The sequence below is a fragment of the Vespa velutina genome, chromosome 1 (genome assembly GCF_912470025.1).
Source record: "Vespa velutina chromosome 1, iVesVel2.1, whole genome shotgun sequence".
NCBI lineage: Eukaryota > Metazoa > Arthropoda > Insecta > Hymenoptera > Vespidae > Vespa > Vespa velutina.
Window position 1 is genome coordinate 12818480 of NC_062188.1, and position 24935 is coordinate 12843414.

At 33.6% G+C, this 24935-nt stretch overlaps 1 protein-coding gene across 1 annotated transcript in view; it reads right to left on the reverse strand.

Moving 5' to 3' along the window:
• LOC124950114 (microtubule-associated protein futsch) overlaps positions 1–16708 on the reverse strand; it is a 46375-nt gene extending 29667 nt beyond the window's left edge. Inside the window, exons 1-2 of the mRNA XM_047496419.1 lie at positions 16131–16708; positions 14127–14369 (exon numbers count right to left, since the gene is read on the reverse strand). Of these exons, the coding sequence (XP_047352375.1) occupies positions 14127–14367 (241 nt within the window). The 5' untranslated portion in view covers positions 14368–14369; positions 16131–16708. The remainder of the gene's footprint in view (positions 1–14126; positions 14370–16130) is intronic.
• Between the last annotated feature and the right edge of the window lie 8227 nt (positions 16709–24935).

Sequence of the window (24935 nt, forward strand, 5' to 3'; positions counted from 1 at the left end):
GATTTTCAATACTCTCCCACAATTTTAATTAAAACAATCACTAATTAAGGAAAACAACTCCCCTTTTTGTGTTTTAAAATTTTTTATACTTTTCCTTTGTTTCTTATTGATAATATCCCTATGCTAATTAGAAGCAATTAAACAAATTAATTAAATGACATTTCGATTGTAATTAAAAATAATCTTTTCAGTAATGGAAAATGATCGTCTTTAGTAAGAACGAAGAAAGAAATCGGTGATGCTATAAATCCGTATTTCGTGATGTACCGACCAACCGTGTAGTGCTGTGTATGTCAAATGGATCGGAAGCCCTGGGGGTGATTCAAGAGAAGCCGTGCCTCAAGGGTCATGCCTCTTAATGCTTACCATCGGCCCCGTCCACTTTATTCGCAATAAGTATTCGCTGTATCGAACATACTAGCTATAACTATACCTCGGTGTTTTCTTTTATCGACGTTCTTTGAGAATGAACGAGACCATCGAACTTATAAAAGTTTTCTTGATTTAAATGAACGACGACAAAGTAGGTATCTTTCCTGTATTTGAATATAAAAGAAAAAAAATTTTCTTTCTTTTTTAAAGTTTTATATTTCTTGTATCATTGATTCGATCTATCAAAGGTAGAAAATTTGAAATACCGCAATGCGTTAACTTATTTAATATTATGTTCACAACGACACACAGTATTCACGATTACTCGCAATTAGCAAGTGTAAATGTCGTTCGATGTTACATATGTGTATATTACGAAACAAGTTCATTAATGATTTAAATCCTTTAATCAATGTTCTATCTATACGTATATATGTACAAACGATACTTGTCCGTATATATAAAAATAAATAGCTGTATTTTATTTTATAATAATTTTCTTTGATTTCTAGTTAATAATGATAGAGACTCATTAAAGAATATACAACATTTAAAGAATAAACACTTACACAATTGTTAAAGAAAGTGTACTTAAAAAATAAACGTATTTTTCTTTATTTTTTAGTCTTCTATTTAGTATTCCATTTTAATGTTTTCCATTTTCCTTTTTGTTTTCATATTTTTATTCTTTAAGAAAAATCTCCTTCACACTTTTCCGAACATATCGACGTATGTACGGAAATTAAGGACACGGTCATATTCGTTTCTCATACCGTACTTTGTGACACTTTGTTGACGTTTGTATCTTTTACATTTAAGTAGAACGTTGTATCTAAGTAGGTGAATACCGAGTGAATGAGAAACATACAAAAGCTTCCTACGTCAGTCTCTAATCAGTTGTACTTTCTATCGGTTATGGTAACTTCTCTTAAAATGACAAAACTATATAAAAAAGTTAATTCGATTAGATACATTTCACTGCTCGATTATTAATATTAATTCTAATTAATAACAAATTGTATAAATTATTTTAATAAACGTAATCGAGTCAAAAAAATTTTTTAATATACGTCTGAATTATTGTTATCTTTCTCTCTCTCTCTCTCTCTCTCTTTCACTCTCATTCCTAAGATAAAATAATATATTAATTGTTTAATTGATAACTACTTATAATCATCATAATATAATAACATTAAAGTTAGAACATTTTTTATATCTCTCTTACTCTTACGATTAATTATATTAATCTCTTTAATCGATATGACCAATTAAAAATCACTTCCATCTAACTATATGATTAGACAAGTTAGAACACTGTCAAACATACGTTCGAATTATTGCTAATTCTTTAATTCTTACTATTAATAATATTAATATTTAAATTAATAATTACAATTTTAAATCATTTCAATCTACTTAACTTATTTATATGAGTTAGAAAATGACTAAACGTACGAATAAACTATCGTGATCTTTCTCATTCTAATGTCTTAGATATAACCGAAGTAGTAAGTAAGTACTTTCCAGCACGAATTCGCGAATTTCTTCAGTAGACCGAAAGGCGCATTATGGATTAGTATCCTAAGCTAAGTATAGGACAAAGTCGGCTCGGCTCTTCTTTCTCCGTCGCAAGCTTTAACCCTCTCTTCTCTCTATTCCTTATTACGAACACTTCGTTCTCTCTCTCTCTCTCTCTCTCTCTCTTTCTTTCTCTTTCTCCTTCTCTCTTCCTTTGACAAGCTTGCATTTCTCGATTTGCATTTGTCTTTCTTATTTCTCTTTCTTTTTTTTCCCTTTCGAGAAGACGGCAACGACGACAACGGATGCGGGGAATGCTGGGTTTGGCCCACCTATGTTTAGACGTGTTCTTCCCTCCTCTTCCTCTGCCCTCCCCTACGTGCACTTATGCATGGAGGATTCGAGAGAAAGAGTTTATATTTTTTACGAAAGACGTCGTACGGTTTGAAAATTTTTCTTCAACGTCAAACAACGTTCACGAAATTTTTATCGTTTTAATTCGTATCGATGAATTAATATTAAATTTTAACTATCTATAAATCAATTTTTTGTTCGTGTCTACAATAAAAATTATATAGGATAAAAGTTATAAGTACTATTATAGTATTTTAAGTATAACTTTTATATAAAAATAAAAAGGCTTTGAATATAAGGAAACGATTAATTTTATGTCGATAAAATGAATCGGACTAAAAAAAAAAAATATATATATATATATGTATGTATGTATGATAAGTGTACGACTTCTAAGTTACGCATATGACCTTATACTATCGTCGTTTTAATATTATAGCGATTAGTCATTATAATATAATAGATAGTATTGTCATAATATAGGATATAAGATCGACATATTTAAATAGATAATATTTTTATAAAGATATATACATATGTATAAAATATAATACTAGTACTTAATGCAACACTATTGATATTAAATTTATCATTATAATAATATCTTCTTCATAATATAGAAGATGAAAAATTGGTAAAGAAAAAGAGAGAGAGAGAGAGAGAGAGAGAGAGAGAGAGAGAGAGATGATGTATTTTAATAGGATTTTAACAGAATAGGTGTTTTAATAGGATAGGAAATTAAATGATTCTACGACGTAAATAATCTATTCTGATCTAGAGATATGTTGACACTACTAATATTTACAATAGTATATTAATGTATCATACAGATGATATCGAGAATATTCATTGGAGATATCCGATCCGTAAATTAAAACATACACACTGTATGTTTAGTATTAATATAAACATATATGAATTCTATTACACGTACATACAATTATTCTGTATCTATATAACTCATTCAATTAAAATTTACTTCGAAGATAAATAAATATCGTTAATTTTTTTCAAATCTTATAATACCTACCACAATTATTTCTTTTGCCGTAGAATAATTAATACCATGTAAATGGTTAGAAAAAAAAGGAACGGTGTATAAATCTAATTGCAACAGAATTCGATTCGAAATTAATAGAATTTCATCGAATTCAAATAAATCGAGTAAAAATATAACTTTTAAGTCTTTACTCATCTTCACGCTCTCAATTCTCCTCCTCATTTTAACAATCGATTGACAAAAAAAAGTAAGGCATAGACAATTAAGTTGCCTGTAAGTATTAATACTCTAAGTCTTTTGTCTTATAACAGGGTCAAAATGCCTCCTCGAAAATCGCTGAGGCGGCTCTCGGTTAATCGCGTCTAGTGAGAAACGAAGAGAAAAAGGAGAAAAAATAGGGTCGAACGTTCCTATTTTTTCTACTTTCTTTTTCAGCGAAACTATGGGCGATCCTAAAAGGCGTGACCGGGAATGACCAAGAGAGGTTGATAGATGTAAAATCAAGGAGATTCTAAACGTTGTAGAAGGCGCGGTCGTATTCCTTCATTTTCGATAGAAGGAAACGGGGGTGGGTGGAGAGTACAGGAGGGCGTGAATTGAAACAACAAACGATTGTCTAAAAATAATCATGAAAAGATACCTAAAAAAAGAGAGCAACGTGGCTAGAACCCATAGGAGGAAGGAAGGATGGAAGGAAGGAAGGATGGAAGGAGGAAAGAAAAACGAAAAAGGAAAAAAGAAAAAATCATCTCTGACGTGGTGGATTCCATCATGAAGAGAATATCACCTGCCAGACATGAGATTTCACACTTGTATCCAGAAAAACATAGTATTTAATAAACCTCATATACAAGCAAAGGACATATGTATATATTAAGAGTAACTGTGAAAGGATCCGATTAACGACAAAGAAAATGCATTTGTTATCTCTGAATACATCTAACTTAGCGCTTAACACGAGTGCATCGTCGTGAATTATATTCTTGTGTATGTATATGTATAAGTGTATATATATGTCTATGTGTATGTATAATTCATATATGTATCTATATGCACCGACGTATATGTTGAATATGCAGGTTTAAATCCAAAAATGGACGCGACGAATCATAAACGCAAAAGTCAAAGGCACATGAATTTTCATAATTATGGAGAACGCGAGTTCTCTCCAGTTCTTTGACTAAGTTCTTTCCCTTGTCTCTTCTCGTGTAAACCAAAGTGGCTCATTTAGCACTCAATGAACACTCATATATATTAACGTTGTAACGTTAAGATTCTTCTTCCCCTTTTTTTTCTTATTACTTGGATCAAAGCTATTAAACAATCATATTATAGAGGATTTTTAACATGTTCTTTTTACACAACTTTTATATCATATATCTATAAAAAATGTTTGCATAAAACAAATTACATGGTACCAAGAGGAATGTTACATATTATGTTAATTTTTTTTTATAGCTGAAGGCGTTTCAGAAATTTGAAAATTAATTATATTTATTTAAATGGAATGATATTTTTATACAAAAATTTGAAAAAATATAATATTCTGAGTAAACATATTATTAATCTTACCATAATTATAAGCAACATTATTAGAAAGCATATATAACTTTTGGTATAAAATAATATAGATATAGATATGAAATATAAACGTTAGGTATCTCGTCTTCTTTGTATTAATCATTTACAATCTTTGTTGAGATCGATTGTATTAATCATTTATAATCTTTGTTGAGATCGATTCAATCTCATAACTTAACAATCGACAAAATTCTTGAGAGTATATAAAAGGAAATACCAATTGAAATAAAGTATTATCGGAATGACCGTTTAAATTTCATTGTTAATAAAAGAGCTTTTTCAGATTGAAAAGAACGAAATGAAGTTTTATAAAGTTCGAAAACGTCGTAGAAACTTTCGTAAGTTGATAAGAAAAAGTTTAACGAAAAGTATATTGAGAATTGATTGGTGTAAACATACAAAAGTTTTACTAATAAGAAAGAGAAGAAGGAAGAAATGAAAAAGGATAAGAAATATATATATATATATATATATATATATATATATATATAGAGAGAGAGAGAGAGAGAGAGAGAGAGAGAGAGAGAGACAGAATCGGTGAACCATGAGTCGAAGGTAACGTGACCTGCTCTTCCGATGCAAACGTGTCTGAATTACATCGGCTTCTCGCGAGCACTCGGTGTCCACGGTTAACGCGTGACGCGTATCGATTTAACGAGACCCCTTGTTCTCGAATTTCGAGTGACTAATCGCAAGCTCGATCCAACGTACGAGCATCGTCCAATTCTCGATCTAGTAGGCAATAATTTCGTTCGGAGATACTCAAAACCAGCCAAGAAAACATACACAAAAAAAAAGAAAGTATTGTTACGATAAATCGTAAAAATTTTTAATTGTACAAAAAATGTTTAAAAAAAATGTCGTCGATCGATCGATTAATCATTGCACATACATTTAGAGTGTCGTTCTTCTTAGGGGTCAGGTTCAAGAACGAGGTAGTAGAGAAACGAAGTCTCGCGACTGGAAGAGAACACGAGCGAGTTCTCGTCGCTCTCTGCCGAATGCCACGATAAAATTAGACACGCTATATTCAGTGTTGCACATACGGTGAAACTTGCCACGTTGTGGCAATCTTCTTGATACTCTTGGCTTCTTATCTCGTAAAATGAACTTGAGATTTTTGAATAAATTTCTTCATGAATTTTCTCTAATTTTTTTTTTTTGCTTTTTTTCTTTTCAATCACCTTTAATTACTCCCGTCTATTTTATAATATAATATTCTTTAAATGAGTACCAACTAACATTAGGGTCGAGGATAATTAACGTTGTACAGGACACTCGTTAAATTATGCAACCGCGACATATCCGCCCACTTGCTTCCACGAGTAAGTACTTCGAACTTCTCTTTCTCTCTCTCTCTTTCCTATTTAGAATAACAGAGAAGAAGAAAAATGAAGAGAATACACCCACGAACTCAGAAGGGGATCGCTATCGCACTGCTCGACAACGTAAAACGACGTCTTCCGCTCAACTTTGTACCGTATTTCGCATGATCTATTGAAAGAGAAATATTCTTCAAGTTTCGATAATAGGAAGGAAAAGTTCAAAAGACCAATAGGAATTACGGATCATCGGTTAAATGTTTTACTCGAGGTCGGCTAGTGGATTAACATCGGCATCGTGTAACTCCAACTTTCTCGGTGGATCCCCCACGTCCTCAATCATGATTCATGCCGACAAGTATGCCTCTTCCTACCTTGCCTCTGTATATACATACATAAGTATGTATGTGTATATTCATCTACTCGCATAACGCATAATATTCGTTCACGCAAATACGATACACATATTTTTTTTTATTCTCAACTCTATTTCAATTTAAATGATCGAACATTTTAATAACTAAGAATGTTATATATTATTTGTTTATTTTTTTTTTTTGCTTGTTCTCTTTCAAACAAAAATTCTTTTAATAAATTATTATCATCTTTTATTCGTTCTCTTCCTTTTGATGTATATACCGTCGTAGGTGTTAGTCTATGAGTCAGCCAAAAAGTTGCCGGCCAACTAGCAGGTCGTTTGCATTGTGCTCACGGAACATCTTGGGCACGCAAACGAAAGCGCCTAAACGAAAAGGGACTGTCTCCAATGCTGACGCACACGGTTAAATATTCTACAAGTTGATCGTTTCTCTCTCTCTCTCTCTCTCTCTCTCTCTTTCTTTTTCTCTCTTAATTTATAACGTAAAATAAAACTCGTATGCACGAAAGGAAAGATATTTTTTTCGAGAACGTGCGAATTTATTGCATTTCCCAATGTCCCATTCACTGATAAATTAAGTATTTGTGAAAACACCCAAAAGAGGAAATAGTATGTACTAAATTCATAACGTGGCTGCATGTGACACGCAAACTTAGCAGAAGGATAATTAAAGACTCGGATGATCGTAGAGGGCAAATTCTTCGAAAAACAAAATGAGTCGATATATATCTAGATATAGACAGACAGGAGAGTAGGGGAGAAAGAGAAAGAGAGAGAGAGAGAGAGAGAGAGAGAGAGGGTGAATATATACATGTGGAGAAGTGCACTTCGATCGAGTATCGAACAAAACCGTCTAGTGTACATCTTGAAATCGAACCGGCCGATCTCACGTTACATAGGCTATTATGCGGTCTTATTGGAGTTCGCGGTGTTTTCTCCGTTCACCTCTTCTTGGATCTACGGTAAATGCAATATCTCCAAGAAAATAAAATATAGATAGATAGAAATAGAGAGAGAGAGAGAGAAAGAGAGGGAGAGAGAGAGATCAGGAAAAGGAGAATCTGAGAAGACATTGCTTTTATGAAATGACATTCGATTCTTTCAAACATTTCTCATATCTCACTTATGACAACTCATCAAATTGGAGTACATGAAATTCGGCTTTTCGCGATAGAAACTTTGAAGTAGGTCAGCTCTAGATGAACACCATGTGTATAACCTTCAATATGGACTAAGGAATTAGAAAGAATTGCCAGAAAATTTTAATTCAAAGAATTGAAACTTCAACGATTCCTCAAAATACTTGTATCATTTATCTAACGACTTTCGGGATTCTTGCATTCCTAAGTTCGAAACTTCTCTGGGAAAGGGTTGAAAATAGGGATCTAGGACGATGATGTGATTGTCTTCTGATCCGTAACGCGTGACCTTGGTTAACATGCAGCTTTAGTTCCCTTATTTTCTAGCGTCGCCCTACTTCTCATTGCAGACTCTGTTAATAAGACTCACTTTCTCTCTCTCTCTCTCTCTCTCTCTCTCTCTCTCTCTCTCTCTCTCTCTCTCTTACTCTTTCTACCTTTCTTTCTTTAGAAAAAGCCGAAGAAACAAAACGATTTAAAGTGTCATTAAAGATAAAAAAAATAGGGTAATAGAATGACGAAATGTCATTTCGACTTAACGACGGTTTTCCTTCCAAGCCGAGTAGATGGATTATTGATCGAAGTTCTGAGGACTGCGGGAACGTGACCGTAGGCAAGTACCAACGTGCGCATGCCGCATCAACCTACGGAACCTCTCTCTCTCTTTCTCTCTCTCTCTTTCCCTCTCTCTCTTTCTCTCTGTCCCTCTCCCTATAGAAGCACCCTTTTCCGCCCTTCGGGCGCCATCTCTCTCTCTCGTCCTTTTCGACCTTCCTTCACCTTTCCTCAGGGAGATCCTCAAAGAAAGTCGTCTATCTCACGGAAGACCATTTCATATTTTAAGAACCTAATCCCTGCCCTCTCGATTCTATTCGCGAGAAATTAGAATGAAACTCTGAATGAAACTTGAATGAAAAGGAATACGCTGAGAGAGAGAGAGAGAGAGAGAGAGAGAGAGAGGGAGGGAGAGAGAGAGAGAGAGAGATATTAATTTTTTTAACTAATTTCTTTTACCCACTTCTCACGGAAAGATTTTATATCTCTTTTTTACTTTCTCCTCTCTTCTCTCTCTTTCTCTTTCTCTTTCTCTCTCTCTCTCTCTCGCTCTCTCTCTGTTTCTTTTTTTAGTGAAACTTATTTTTTATCTTTTTTTATTTAGCTCTCGCGACAGAAGTAGGTATTCTACTTTTTTGTTTCTTTCCTAAGGCTCAATCGTTCTATTTTCTTCTTTCTTTTTTCTTTTTCTACTTATTATATACCCAATTAACCCTTAAAAATATATGTGATTGCAAAATTATAATGTATTAATTTTGAAAAATATAATATTAAATTTTCTTAAAACGTGAATTTATAATATTCTGTTGGATTTTTCTTAAATTAATTTGGCCGACTTTTATCTCATCCAGTTCATAAATTCTGTAGTTGGGTTTGTTCCATAAAAATATTTTTAAAAATTATATATTAAAAAGTTTACACTTTAACTATGAAAGTTTATAAGTAGAACTTTCTTCCACATTCTTCTTCAAAACGAATAGATATTTTAAGAAGGAAAGAAATTACCCGAAGGAAATTATTCTTTCGAGATTTAAAAGCGTCCAGTATAAAATCCATTTTCTATGTCGGCATAACCTCGACATTTTTATTATCGAGACACTATGTCATTTCTCGTGTAGACCTTTGATTCTTTTTTCAATAATCACATTAAATCAGATTTATAATAAATCTAATGAATAGAAAAGAAAAAAAAAGAATCAATTCAAATTATTCGCGTGAGAAATGTTGACAAAAGTAATAGGAGGAAAACAAGAAAAGAAAAAAAAAATTGATAGTTAAACCGGGCAGTTTACAACTGGTAACTCCGTAAAATGAAATTATTTAGCTCGCACGAATTGACGAGGGCAAATTCTCGCTTAATTAAGTTCTCTCTGTACTTCGCGTTGCCATTTGTTAATTGCAGGCAAGTATTGACATGAGCCCGACGAGGAATTTCAAACTCTTTAATTTCATGTAACATAATAAAATTGTACACATAAAAAAAACAACGTATATATAATTTAATAACACGAAAATGAATTAACTATTGCGAATACGATGGAAAAAAATTATTTATAAAAATGGGACAAAAATTTTCTCCTGGTAGTTGGTCTAAGCCATGAAATCGATCGAAATGGAGACACTATGGTTTATTAAATTCAATGTTGAGAATAAATGCAAAGTCCTAGAAATAGCATAAAAGTAAGGTCGAACAAAGATCGATCGAATTCAAATTGAAAGAAAAAGAAATCGTCTGGAAATCTCTTGATTTTATTCTTTTATTATTAGGGATTTTTAACCTTAATTATAGCATTAAATCTTTTTTGTTGACACATGAAGACGAGCAAGCATTGACCTATTGGTATTTCGGTGAGTCGATAATTCAAACATTGTTGAGTATTATATAGTCTTGCACGTGAACATATATGTGTAACAATATATATGTTTGTGATCATATATATATATATACACACACACATATATATATATATATATATATATAGATAGATAAATAGATATGTATATATGTATATACGTATGTGTGCACCCAAGACATATAGTATACTTCACGATACTCGAATATACGTGTATATATAAACGTACAAACACACTTATAACGCGGTTTACATATCGATGGGAGTTGTGTTTGCGTTGACGAACAATCAGGCGGTATTTGGAAACGATGACCTCCGAAGCACGATGAAAATACGAACGATCGATCGTTTCGCAAATAGGACGATGTATCTTTTTGTTACATCCGTATATCTATGCACCTTTCTATGCGTATCATTCGATTGTGTAATCTAAAAATATTCGAAAGATATTAGACTTTTACGATTCTTAGCTATAAAAAAAAAAGAGAGAGAGATTAATTTGCTCGTTAATAATTCTACAGCATTTATACATATATGGGTATATACATACATATACATGTATATAGTGATATTAACGAGAACGATAACTGCGCCACGCCCATATGCCTTCTACAAATTCACATGCGTGCTATCGAACCATACGATTGCCCCTCTATCTTTCATTTGTACCCTTCTCTCCCTTTTCCCTTATTTCTCGAAACACTTGGAAACTCAGAAGGTTATTCATGAAATACAAAAAAAAAAGAAGAAAATAAAAGAAGAGAAAACCAACAAAGACAATTTATTTTGTCCAAAAGAGGATTTTCTTGAAAACAAAAAAAGAAAACAAATACTATTTTACCTGTAACCTCCCCCATGGGGAGAAAATTTATTACATCTTATATATATAGTCTGTTTTGCGAAACAACCCACATCCTTCTTACGCCCACGAATAGAGAGTTGTGAAATGTTCCGGAAAAACGGCAACGCGGATAAATCCGACACGTGCAAAAGAGAAAGAGATATAGAAAGAGACATAGAGAGAAACAAAAATTGTGACGTGAATTTTAAAAGTCCAAATACGATTTACGACGCTAGTTGATATGAAATATGTGACGATTGAGTCGGTCGTAAATCGAAGCGTTTCAAAATAGAAATTTTTGAAAGTAAATAAAATGAGAGATAGAAAACGAAGCAGGACATAAGGGAGTACTATCAGAGAGGGTGGGGTTTACAGTCGGGTGTAGTCGGCATGGATACATACATACATATGTATATACATATATATATATATATACATATATACATATACATATACATACATATGTACTTACTACGTACGTACATACTTACGTACATAAATACATAGAATTCAAGTAAGACCGGTGTAAAAGGGAAGGAAAAGAGGTTCCACGAAGAGAGTGCACGTCCGAGCTCTATAAATATAAACAGGCATTTAAGGCCTGCAACCCCTCCATCTGTCGCGACGGGAGGAGACAAATGCACACACCCACACGTATACCGGGTTGTAAGTACATATGCTAAAACATGTACACGCGAGCACACACACCTACATACTTACATACACACGTGTCTCGTCGACTCGCATGCCCGTAACTTTAAAGATCAAACCTCCTTTTGATTCGTTTGTCTACCAATCGATCTTTTCTTCTTCTTTTTATTATCTACGTAAAGTTTCACGTTATTATCTATCGTTTGTTTAATTGTGTTATATTATTTCAAATTGAAATAATTTCTTATTAACTCTCAATAACGACATGTAATTTACTAGTAACATACTTATTTATAAATTTTTAAGAATATATATTATTTCATTTATGTTAAAAAAAAAATGCAAATATATAAATATGTCGATTGAATGAATAACTTATATTTTTGTATTTTAAAAAATATAAATTGAATGAATCAAATTAAGAATAATATTTTTTTATAACAGAAATAAATATAATATATATATATATATATATATATATATATATATATATAAAATACAAAACTCGAATATTATATGAAATATTACATTATAAAAGATATATATTATATATTTATTTTTGTATTTAAAAAAAATAAAAAATTATAATTACGTCAGTATATTAAATATCATTTCATTTTTTCTTTACAAAGTTAATTAATTCATATTTGAAGACTAATTTTTTCCCAAGTGTAAATATTAATATATTTTTACTATAACCTTCACGTTATATCTATATTTTTTTCTTTTAAATACGAAAAAAAATTGGTTTATGGAGGGTTAATACGAAGACGACGAGAATGTGTCGAATGAAGTGTCGTGAAGTCATCGTCAGAATCACTATTTCGCGCACACTCATCTTTTCTCTCCTCTTCTCGTTCATTCTTGTTCATTCTCGTTCATCGTCTCTCGTCTCTCGTCCCTCTTTACGCTAAATTTACGCGCAAAAAGACGATACTAGATGTAAAAAAAAAAGCTTACGACTTATGTGCCATCGACGCTCAAGTTGAAATCAAGCAAAAGAGGGAGAAAAAGAGAGAGAAAGAAAGAGTAAGAGAAAGCATATATACGTTCTTACGACGTTATTTTCATCCTCTTCTTGGCCCTTTTCTTTTATCTTTTTTTCTTTCTTTTCTTCAAAATTATCGAAAACAAGGCGAATCTATGTTTAAATGCAACGACTATGAAAAAAAGCTTTCAACGATAACGTATCTTGCTCTAATAAATAGCTCTCTTTATCTTTCTCTTTCTCTCTTTCTCTGTTTAGATAAGAACACATCACCGGTTATAATAATAACCCAATACACGATATTATCGATCTTCGATTTCTTTTCTAAAATATGTACACTAAGGAAAGAATCTTTTCTATAAAAATGCAAATCTATAAAAGAGTAAGAGAAAAAGAGAAAAAAAGAGAGAAAGAGAGATACGATTAGAAATAAAACATAATTTACTATTCGATTAATAAACGTATATATCCGTGAGATTAGGAGAAAAAAAGAAACTTTCTTTTATGTCCTCGTAAAAGGAAAAGGATTTCGATTCTTTGTAAAAAAACGGGAAGAACAAAATTGACTTGTAAGAATCGTCGCTGGCGCAATGCGGAAAGCTTGAACGATGGGCTGACATACACTTGCTTCTTCTCTCTCTCTCTCTTTCTCTCTCTCTTTTTCTTTCTCTCCTTCTTGTCTTTTTTTATCACGTTTTATCAACTCGACGTATACGTTTTTATGTCAAAAATAAAGATAAAGTTGATAAATTTTTGTCAGGGTTGCAAGTTTCGATAATAATAAATGTTCATTTATCGATTATCTATAGATAAAACGATTGATTTTATGTTTTTACTCGTTAAATCTAACTAATGATAAATAACTTAATAGGACTGGCTCGATTCTTTAATACCAAGTGTAATTTCAATATGATGTTTTTAACGATTAAAGAGAACGAGAGAAAAAATATATTTGAACTATACAATTGGCAGAAGTTCTTTAGACTTCTCTAAACACTGTAACGTCCCGCATAGCAACAAGGGTATCGCGAAGTAGTCGAGTAAGCTTCGTCGATAAGTCGGAAGAAGGAACCCACGCATACGTTCATCGAATGCAGAAAGGACCGTTAGATCCCTGTATGTAGACGGAAAGTCAAACAACACGAATGAGACACGTACCTAAATATTAATCCGAAAACAACGAGTTCGCGTTTGAATGTAATCTAGATTAAATCTTTTACTCTATTTTCATCATACATTATTTTACTCTATTACTATTATCATTGCACTCTATTATTATTATTAACCACATCTTTTTGATAATGGATCTTTTATCCTGGAATTAAATCAATCCATAAAATTCCCAGATAATTTGATGAATCTGATCTAGTAATGATAAGAATAAATAATTATTAGATCATTAAGATGATCTAACTATTCAATAACCCATATAATTGGACAATCAATATGTAATTTTAACGAAGTTGATAATATAATAGTAAACTTTTATAAATCTCTAATATAATTCAGGTATAAAAAGTCTATTAACTCATTAAAATAAAAAAAAAATATTAAGCAACTCGATCGCACAAACCTTTGGCAAGACGGTTGAGAATAAGATCCTTATGTTGTGCGATATGGGGTTCGGGAAGCACCACGAGTAGATAGCAACCACTTAAGGGCGATGGTGGTGGATGTTGTTGCTGCTGTGATCCTGGAGGCACTGCGCTGCTTGTTATCGGTGTACTCGGTGTTACATTTTGTTCGGTATTTGTGGAAGGTGTCGTTGCAGACTGCCCCCCTCCACCCTCCCCAGCGGGATCTGTTGTACTCATAGCTGAAAAGAAAAATAAAATAACGTCAGGCTATTTATTTATAAATAATTCGAAAAAGAACAAATGCTAATAAAGAGATAATCTGGAAAAGTGAATGAAATTATTATGTTTTTGCATCTCTTTCTATCTCAATGATAATTCAACCCCGACAATCTAATTGCAAATCTAAAGTTTGCAAAGCTCTCACTAAGCAATATTTACTAATGAAAATCTTAACGCGAAAGAAGGGATATCACGATTCGTTTCCAAATTCCTATTCTTCTTTTACTTTCCTTCTGTTCGTTCCCAATCAAGTTTCGAAATTAAACTGACAATTTCAAAAAGCAAATAAGCAGACGTCCAGGGAAAAAGACAAATTGCCCAATAAACCTTGCGATAAAGCTGCTAATAAAGCGGCAAAGTTTATTCACCGATAAGACCTCTTTTCTTCTTCTTGGCTGAGATCCTTTGATCTCAGACAGAAATATAACGAGTGAAATCGAAGAGGAAGAGAAGAGTGTAACTTTTCCCTTTCTCGGCACCTACAACTTTGCGCAGTAGTAATTCACCCCTCTACGATGACTGTAGCTCACTCTGGTGAGTCTATGTTACCTGGTACACGCCTGATACTGCTATATGTTTTATAGGTTAGGTGTTCTATACCGACATAATTGAGAAAAAATTCATGTTTAAATATTAGAAGAACTAAAGAATATAGAAAGAATACATTACATTGATGAAAAATAAAATATTCAAATAATTATTTAAAGAATTTCAAGAAAGATATAAAATAGTTGTCAGTCGCGTCAACTATGCTTCTCAGTTAAGCCGAACATCGATGAGGTTCCATTGAAACCTTACGAAAAGACTGAACCTTTACACGAATGGAAAAAGGGTTAGTCGAAGTGAATCTAATGAAAATCTATATTCTAGTTGGCTCACCGGTTCACTGTATATTATTGGTGCTATTAAATAAGCTAAGACAATTTCATTTTTTAAAAATATCAAATGAGCTATTCCTCAAGCTATTCGGCTGGTATCGGCACACGGCATTGCGCAGGATTTACGCGAAGCACTCGCAAGGAGAAAGAGTTCAAGGAGTAGGTCCTATTGAACCAATGCGCAGGATCCAAGCCGGCTCTCGGCAGGTTAGATCATTGATCCAAATTCTGACTGTGACTATCATAAGACTAACCAGTCAGAAAAAGCTCTCGATTATTCACCTTCTCTGTCTGTCTGCCTCTTTCCCTCTCCCTCTCTCTCTCCCTTTCTCTCTCTCCCTCTCTCTCTCTCTCTCTTTTTGTTTTTAAGGAAATCAAATATAGATTTTGCTAGTAAGACTATAAAAATCACTATAATACAGGAACAAATAAATAGATGAATATGTTAGTACTTTAACAACAAAAATAAATTATCGTATCTGATATTTTTATGCTAAGAACTAAAAAAAAAGATAATTTTACATTCGATCGAATTCATAAACAGAAGAGAAAAAGAGAAAGAAAGATACCGCAATCCTTCCGAGAATTGTCACCGCAGTGCACACCCACCACCGGCAACCCCTCCCCTAGACTCAATCCAAGCGCAATTTAGATGCAGCCCTCGATAAAAATCCATATGATTTATCGGATGAGAATTTCAATGAGATAATCGAGAAAATAAATTAGTTTAACACTTTTTTCTCCTAACCAACGTCATTTAATTTACATATAATATACACTCCCTAGAATCTAACACGCCACGTAAATGTTCAAAATGGAAACACACAAAATTAGGCCACTCACCTCAGTCACGTATAGCTCCTCCTTAATTCCAGGTTACTCGACGTATCCTGGAAGGTACTTCCTTCCAAAACAAAATATGAAATTACCACGACGATGATGAGAACGACAAGGCTTCAGGATCAGAAGTACCGCTTCTTCTCCGATCGATCGTTATTTTTTGACGTTTGACAGGCCGTTGTCGGTGCGAAGCTTAGAGACGTCAGGTGGCGCGAACGCGGTCTCCCCTTCGTGTTGCACACGATCCCGTGTGTATATACGTATCTGTCTGTCCGCTATGTGTGTATATATATGTGTATACGTAGAAGGGGGAGAGAGAGGCCGTGTCACGAGACACTAGAGAGAAAAGTTTTTTGAATTTATCGAAGAGATTAAAAAAAGCTAACAATTGTGCCTTGACATCGTTGAATAAACAGGCTTCCGTTAACTCTTTCCTTATTACTATAACGATTCTCTCTCCCTCTTTCTCTCTCTCTCTCTCTATTTCTGTCTGTCTGTCTGTCTGCCTTTTTGTGTCGATAGCTTTAAAACGTTCGAACTAGCTCGGCAGCAGCTTTCGCGTTGGGGGCTGCCGGCTCTCTGACAGACGCTGTGGCCCCCTGCATCGTTCCACGCAGAAGCCCCCACCTTTACATCCCGAGAACTAACCCCACCATCGCACAAGGAAGAACTCGATTGGTCGAAGAAACCAGCCGGGTTCCTACCTACGCCGTGCGTCGATGCTTTTTACACTAGCCGACTATATAGATACAGTGATATCACGTAGGCTCACTCTTTCGTTTCTACGATACCAATACTATTACTACTACTATTATACTACTATTATACTACTATTATTACTACTACTATGCCTAAAGTATTATTACTATTATAACTAAAAGTAATATTCTTTATTGGTAGACTATCGGTATACGTAAAGTTCAAAGCTATGTATCAAGAATCAGGGAAAAAATTTGTATGCGTTTAGGATATGTTAAAGAATTATTAGTTCACCTAAACTGTACCAATTATTTTTCCATTTTACGTATAAAATAGAGATAGATAGATAGATAAATAGATAGAGAAAGAGAAAAAGAAAGAATCTTAGATTTAAACTCGATATAAAATTTTCGAAGACCTTTCTCAAGATTTAAGTGATAGTATCTTCTCAAAGCTGGAAATAAATCAAACTAGTGATCAGAAATCAGAATTAATTCCTCTGTTTGTAATCTCTATAGACTGATAGAACGAGTCGAGTGTCCCCTTGTGGATCAATGAAATATACATATACGCTCTTTGCCGGCGCGCTATTGGATAATTATATCACGTTAAAATTATTCCCCCGGAGACAGTGCCATTACCCTTAAAGGTATAGTTACATTCTGAACATAAGTATCGTCTATTGGAAAGAACGAGGTTAAAATTTGGAATATGTGGATCGTATTCATGATTCTTATTATGATAATCGAAGAGAATCAAATTTATAATATATACGACAAATTCTTAGAAAATTCATAAAACTTGTAAAATTTACATACGAAAGATTAATGGAACTTTCGAGTTATATGTACAAGGTTGTAATTAATAATAGATCAATTGTAAAGAGACCTCGAGGATCTTAGGAAAAGTTAAATAAGTTGTTCAATGAGAAGGATTGTTTCTTAAAGGATGAAGTTCCGAGAATCCATTTCATTGTTCCAAAGATCGATATTTCCGTGAGATATGAGAAAGCAAACAGAAAATGTCTCGTAAAAACTTCATCGATACTTTTCCAAATCATCGATTTTCGTCCTCTCGTATAATTTGTTCGAAACAATAAAAAGAGAGAAGGGGATGTAAAAGAAAGATAAAGAGCTAAGAGAGAGAGAGAGAGAGAGAGAGAGAGAGAGAAAGAGAAATAGCGCGAGCAAACGAAGAACGTGCCGACGTTATGGCTATTTGTCGCAATGCGGTGAGCCTTGTCTTGCATTGTATAATCCTCTTTTACACTTCACCTTTCGTTCGAAGCATTGACCTCGCGCGTTAAATATCAGGAGAGACGCTCGATTTAAAATTTGTCGCACTGAAATAAAAAAAAAAAACGTTTTATCGGTTTTATCTTTTAGAAGCTTCGTCATTGGAAAAAGTCATATTTCATCATGGATGGCCGAATTCTTTCTCCATCCTTCTATTACATCTTTTTATTTTGTTTATTTTTATTTTTATTATTATTTTTTTTTTTCAATCGATCAAGCGAAAAGAAAAAATTAAACAGAAGATAGGAGGTCTTAAGGAATTTTTGAACACCATGTATGGATGAATACGTGACTGACATATGAAGAAGCTAATCTATTCGTTTGATGTACGTAAGACTTCCTGCCTCGGCCAAAATAGCCAGCCGTATCGCTCCTTTCCCTCTCCCTCACCCTCTCTCTTTCTCTTTCTCTCTCTCTCTCTCTCTCTCTCTCTCTCTCTCTCTCTCTCTCTCTCTCTTTGCATATATATAAACATACAAAAATTAACAAAATACAAAAATTCTTGATGAACAGAAAAATGAATAATCCTACTAAAGTTAAAGAAGATCTCATGTCCGTCCAAAACGAGACATTACTACTGAATGAAATAAAAAAATTCAATAAAATGTACTTCGAAAGAGCACGAGGCTCCTTTTTTCTCTCATTTTCTCTCTCTTTCTCTCTTTCTCTCTCTCTCTCTCTCTCTCTCTCTCTCTATTTTTCTCATATTTACTTTTTTTTAAGTATCTTTCATTCAACATGAATCAATTATATTACGAAATTCGAAACGCGCCTTCCTTAGAAACGTACCGTGTCTGTCTCCGATAGGCCATTACTACTGAATGCGAAGTAGATAACGCAAAGAAATGAAGAAGTTCGCTTCGAAAGAGGTTGAAGTTGCCTCTTTATTCACGTGATTCTACCTGATTCTCTTTTTCATATACCTTTTCAATGTTAATTAATTAACAATTAATAGAATAAAGCATACGATTCTTCTACACTGTTATTGATTTCATATGCAATTTTGTATATTTATATTTTTTTTACATTAACACTTAACTTAACGGTCAATAAAAATTCTAAAAAGCTCGTACATGTTCATTTTCGTGGTTCAGTCTAGAATAGATTTCGAGTATCTTTTAATGCAAATGCAATAAGAGCTACATCACGATTAAGGGCCAATTTTCGATTACGTTGCTCGATTTATCGATCGACCGTGTTTTGTTTCGATTGCCGCAGTGCTTTCTCCTGGTAGCTAGTACCGTATTCTCGTATCCTAGACCTGTCCCCTCCGCTTCTACGATTTTGACGCGGTGCCGAGGAGGGCGATCGATTTCGACAATAAACATTTTTTCGGTTCCCTTTCTCTTGTTTTTTTTTTCTAGATTTACCACCCACGATCTTTACTCTTTTTTTTTTTATCGACGACTTCAAAATCTCTCGATTATCTATGATTCGAAAAAAAGAAAAAGCATATTTAAACGTCAAACTAATATTCGCCAATTTATTGCAAATGAAATAATTTTTCAATATCGATAAGATTTTACAAGATTCTATTATTCTATTCCAAAGATATATTCTTTACTAAGTAATCCTTAGAAAATCATTAGAATTACTTCGATTCAAAATTATTATGATATTTTTCTATAACTTTGACGAATCATATTTTAATCATCTATTCCGCATAACTCGAGAATATATAATAAAAATTGAAGAAAGTCAAGTAGAAAATTGTTTTCGATAGATTTAACAGATAGCAAGGGGTGAATGCGCATAGATGACGGCACTGAGCATACTGCGCGGCGCTAGTATTGACCGGCGCCCCATACTAACCGTGTTGAGAACATCTGAAACTGAAGTATAGCAAAGTCCTCTCTCTCTCTCTCTTTTCCTTTTTCTCTCTTTCTCACCCTCCTTGCGAAGTTAGAGACTTGCTCTTGTCTTCGCGAAGCTTCAACGAGACGTCCTCTTAATCCTTGCACGCTCACGTGCACCTGTGCGTGGCCCTCACTGAAATAAGGAGAAAGAGACGACTATGATGACTATGACGACTACAACGACGATGTTGACTATGACGGGGAAGACATGAGGGTGATACGCATTTCACGCACGTGTCAACCCTTTCGAGACTTACCCTCTTCTATGACTTTTTCCCCTGTAACAGTTAATTGTTAATTTTATTATGTGCTTCTCTCTTTTCTCTCTTCTCTTTCTCTCTCTCCTTCTTATGAATACTATATAAAAAATAAAATAATAAAATATTATTGAAATAACTATTCTTATTCTTTATGCTGTATGTAATTATTTACATTTACTTGATTAATAATATTTCTTTTTTCTTTCCTCTTTTTAACTACCTCTTATACATGTACTTAGTCTTCCATCTTTTCTCTTTTCATCAGCCGATCGTTCTTCGATCGAGTCCGGCATACTTGCTACGGCACTGCACACAACGATCGTTATATCCGCAATGGGATACAACGACGTATTGCAGCACGTATCGAGGCGCCTAAAAATTCCCTTTAACGTCATTTTTTTTCTCGTCAGTTGATCAGGAAAAAAAAACATAAAAATAACCACAACAACAAAGGTTAAATCGATTATTCACATTAACGAGACGATTATTTTTAATTATTTTCGATTATTGTACCGTTTATATTCGAGCTCGTTCGTTCTACGAAAAAATTAAACGCATAAAAATGTCGACGTATACATATAATCGACGCTTTGAAGTTGGTGATTATTGGAGCAAGTAAATTTCAGCTCGATGGATTTTCCAAAAGTTGAGCTTAAAGAGATTTCCAGATCTTGTTACTTTTCTTTTTTTTTCCTTTTTTTTTTTTTTTTTACCAAAGAAAAGAAAAATAAGAATTATTCGTAGTACCTACATATACCTTTCGAGCATCTTCGGTGCGAACTTGATATTTCGCACGTGCGACGAATAAATTTCCATCGTTGGGTACTACCAGTCATAGTCCCTTATCTCATACTCTTCTCTTCTATTTCTTTCTCCCTTGACTCCCTTATTTTCACGAAAGTTATATACCAGACACCTAGAACGAGTAGAAAATCTTTTAACAGGGTGTAGTACATATATATGCACATATGTATCTATGTATGTATATTAATTTTCAAAAGCATGTCATTCAGATACAAGGATAGACTCTTCAAACGAGACACCTACGCGATCTGTCAAATCGTATTAAGTGGGAAACTTCCCATGGGAAAAATAGTAGTATTTATAGGTATACAAAAAAAATAGAATAGAAAAGGATAGATAAAAAATTATTTGTTATATTTATATGCTTTGAAATTTGTGCCCGTTATTGGCAGAAATCGTTTCGTAAAATAAGCGGAGCAGATACTTTTAATTAAGGTATGCTAATGAAGAAAAGAAAAAATCTTTAGTAGTTCGGCCTCTCTCTCTCTCTCTCTCTCTTTCTCTCTCCCATAATTTCAGTTTCTTGAAGCATAAAACGAAGGAAGAATGGAAAATCGTATTAGTTAATGACTCGATGCCATCGTTGCATTATCAAAATATTATAGTAATCCTTTTCTCTCGATTAGCTTGAAAATAAATAGGTACCAAAGTTCGAAATATCGACTAATAATAAAGAGGATGTGCGAGCATTTTTGCTTGATGTCGATATCTGTTCTTATATTTCACAACGTTGCAGTCTTCGTGCGGTATATAATCAATGTCTTCAAATTTTTCTCCCTCCCTCTCTTTCTCTTTCTTAACTCTGCAACTTCTCTTTCTTAACTCTGTTCTTTAAAGATATTAACTTTCAAAGATATAATATATGAAATTTTTGAAAGGAAACCTCTTATTATCGTATTACATGCAATTATAATTTTATAAAAAGGGGTCATCGTTAATTGTCTTATTAATACAATTTCTCTAATTCACTTGCCATCGAGACTACCCCTCGGTTGGTCTTTTCATACTGCATATACTAAAGCCGATTAGGGCCTAGTGTGTCTTCCCAGATAGAATATACCCAGATAGAATTCTCTTTATAATCCCACGTTCCAAACCATAATCCATTATCCTTTCCTCGATTAAATATGCAATTACATATATAACAGCAAAAAAAAAAACAAACAAAAACGGGAGAAAAAGGAAAGATATGTGGTATAAAAATTTCGGCGTCAACTTTAGAAATAAAGAGAACGTAACGAATCTCTGAAAGAAACCGTAATAATATCGTATAAATTATTACGAAAGACTTGCGTAACATGGTACGATCCGTCTACTGACAAGTAATTAAAGATCCTTAATTAAGAGTCCGTTATAACCAAACGCTTGGCGAGCCGTAACAAACACGGCCTTTCTTTTCTTTTTTTTCACCATTAGTGCCTCTTATTAGACTTGGCAATAATTTGCATACCAATCGTTCGTGTCTTCCGCCAAAGATCGAATAGTTCCGCTTCGATTTGCTTGCTAACACGTTCGCTCGATTCAGTTCGAAAGATGCGATGAACCTACCACGACATATCTTTCTTTTATTCTTTTTTTCTTCTCTTTTCTCTCGCAAAAGATCCAGAGACTCTCGTCGGCGATTAAGCACGTAGAAGGCCTACATACATATCACGAGTATTGAACTTAGGCATCCTTTTTTTTTCTGTGTCGCTCTTTATTCTATCTCTTTCAGTATACTTTTTTCTCAAGGTACGGGCAGTATCTATCTTTTTATTTCCCTTGTTCTAAACGGGTACGACAAAAATATATTACTTTTCTCTCTGTCCTCTTTTATTACGACTGAGAGATTGTAGCTTACATAAAAAAAAAAATCTTGTACACGACGTTCTAGTAAAAGCAGAAGTATTCGAGTCTAAAAAAAATAAAACGACATTTAAGATTGATCTTTTGTGATATAAAAATACATTGATAAAGCAACGTTGACAATATTTCATATCTTTTCTAATCGATACAATTATTCATTAATTTCATTATTTCTCATAATATATCGCTGAAAATGGAAAAATTATGAAAAGATTGCAAAAAAAGGTTCCATCTTGAAAAGGCCCGCGGACTCTTTAAAGCTTCGTCGAATCGGACAGAGGTTGGGCGTTCACGAGGCGCCGCGACGACGGCGCCTCATCGATCTGACTAGCCGAATACCGCAGCCACTTACGATATACGAGACCGTGTGCAACCGCCATAGAAAATCCACATATCTGCAGAGAGAGAGAGAGAGAGGGAGAGAGAGTTGTGAACTATCGCAAAGGGTACTATACGAACGAGAACAGTCCAAGCAAACACGGTGACCAATCAGTTCTTGCAGTTCCGTGAATGTGCTGTTACACTGTCACTGTCAGGTGTCACTGTCATGCCGAATAAATTTGACAAAAGAAAAATTCGGTAACTGCACTGTATAGAATACAATCTCACGATTTGGAATAATTCAAACATAACTCTAACACTTTTGTTAGTAATAGAATTACTGATTAATTAATTCTAAGGATTCTAATTGAACTTTTGACTCTTCATATAAGAATGGAAATTAATGAATATGTAATCGTATTAAAATTAATCTCAAACATGAGAACCGCTGATTCCTGATAAAGCATCACCAACAAACGATCGCCAACAAGCATTTGGTAACGTACTTTACTTGATGGAAACTTGACCATCCTGACTTTATTTGCGATAATTATTTTTTTGTCTCTAACCAAATGATCGATTAATAAGATTTGACTTCGTATAAATCTCTCAGCGATTGAAATGGTGCTCGTTGTAGCTAAAAATGCATTTTCTTTTCACTTTTTTATTCAACACAATTCTAAGATTATTTTACTAAAAATTTACTTATATACTATCAATCTAAGTAACGAAAAAGTTACTCGAATTTTCTTTTACTCTAATTATCTAAAATCTTCCATATTCTTATGTATTTTCTTTTAATCTTATCAAAAAGCGAGTTGCATCTGCGGATTTATAGAAGTTCGAATTTTGCCGCTACACAAAGGTGCGCGCGACTTCGACCGATCGATCCTGAAACTCTTTCAGTCGGAGTACCAACTCGACATCATACTAGCCGCCTTACAAATAAACTAAAATTGCTCAACAGGTTATTCTCAGTATGACTATCTGAAGTATCTCGAATCACTAATGTTCTATGTATGTATCTTGTAGTGATTTTACCAAATATTATACTTAACTGATTCGAATATATATCCTCCATATTACATGGAACATAAATCTGCCAAAAAATATATTTATAATTTATTATATTTTTTTCAGCCCTTATAAACAAATTAAAATTCTTTACATCCTACTCGTGTTTTAAGTATCTAGAGTTTTACTTATTACTTATACACAAGCCTCATCCATATTTGATTAATTATTAATGCCACATGTATTTACATATATTATCCATCGCATAAAATATATTCAAGCAATACATAGATAAATGAATAAGAAAGCCACGTGATAGTAAAATATACCAGACAACGCAAATATGTACTGTTATAAAAAGCACGTATATGCATACAACACACACAGACACACACACACACATATTGTGGATATCGGCGAAAAGAGACCGGACTTGCTCGTGCAAAGAGATACAGGTATTGTATATTTGTGTGTATGTTATATCAAGTACGGAGGTTTCTTACTTATGTTAGCTTCTCGAGAGAGCAAAAGTACTTCACTACATAAGTTATGTGTATATGTGTGTGTGTGTGTGTGCATATGTGTATATATATATCGTTGCTGCAAATTTGCGAATCACTTCTTCATCAAAGATGCTGCCTTAGTAAAAGGTTCGCCAATTCGAAGGCCTGACAGTATTTCTGAACCCTTCCTTCGCATATGACTCGCACGTAT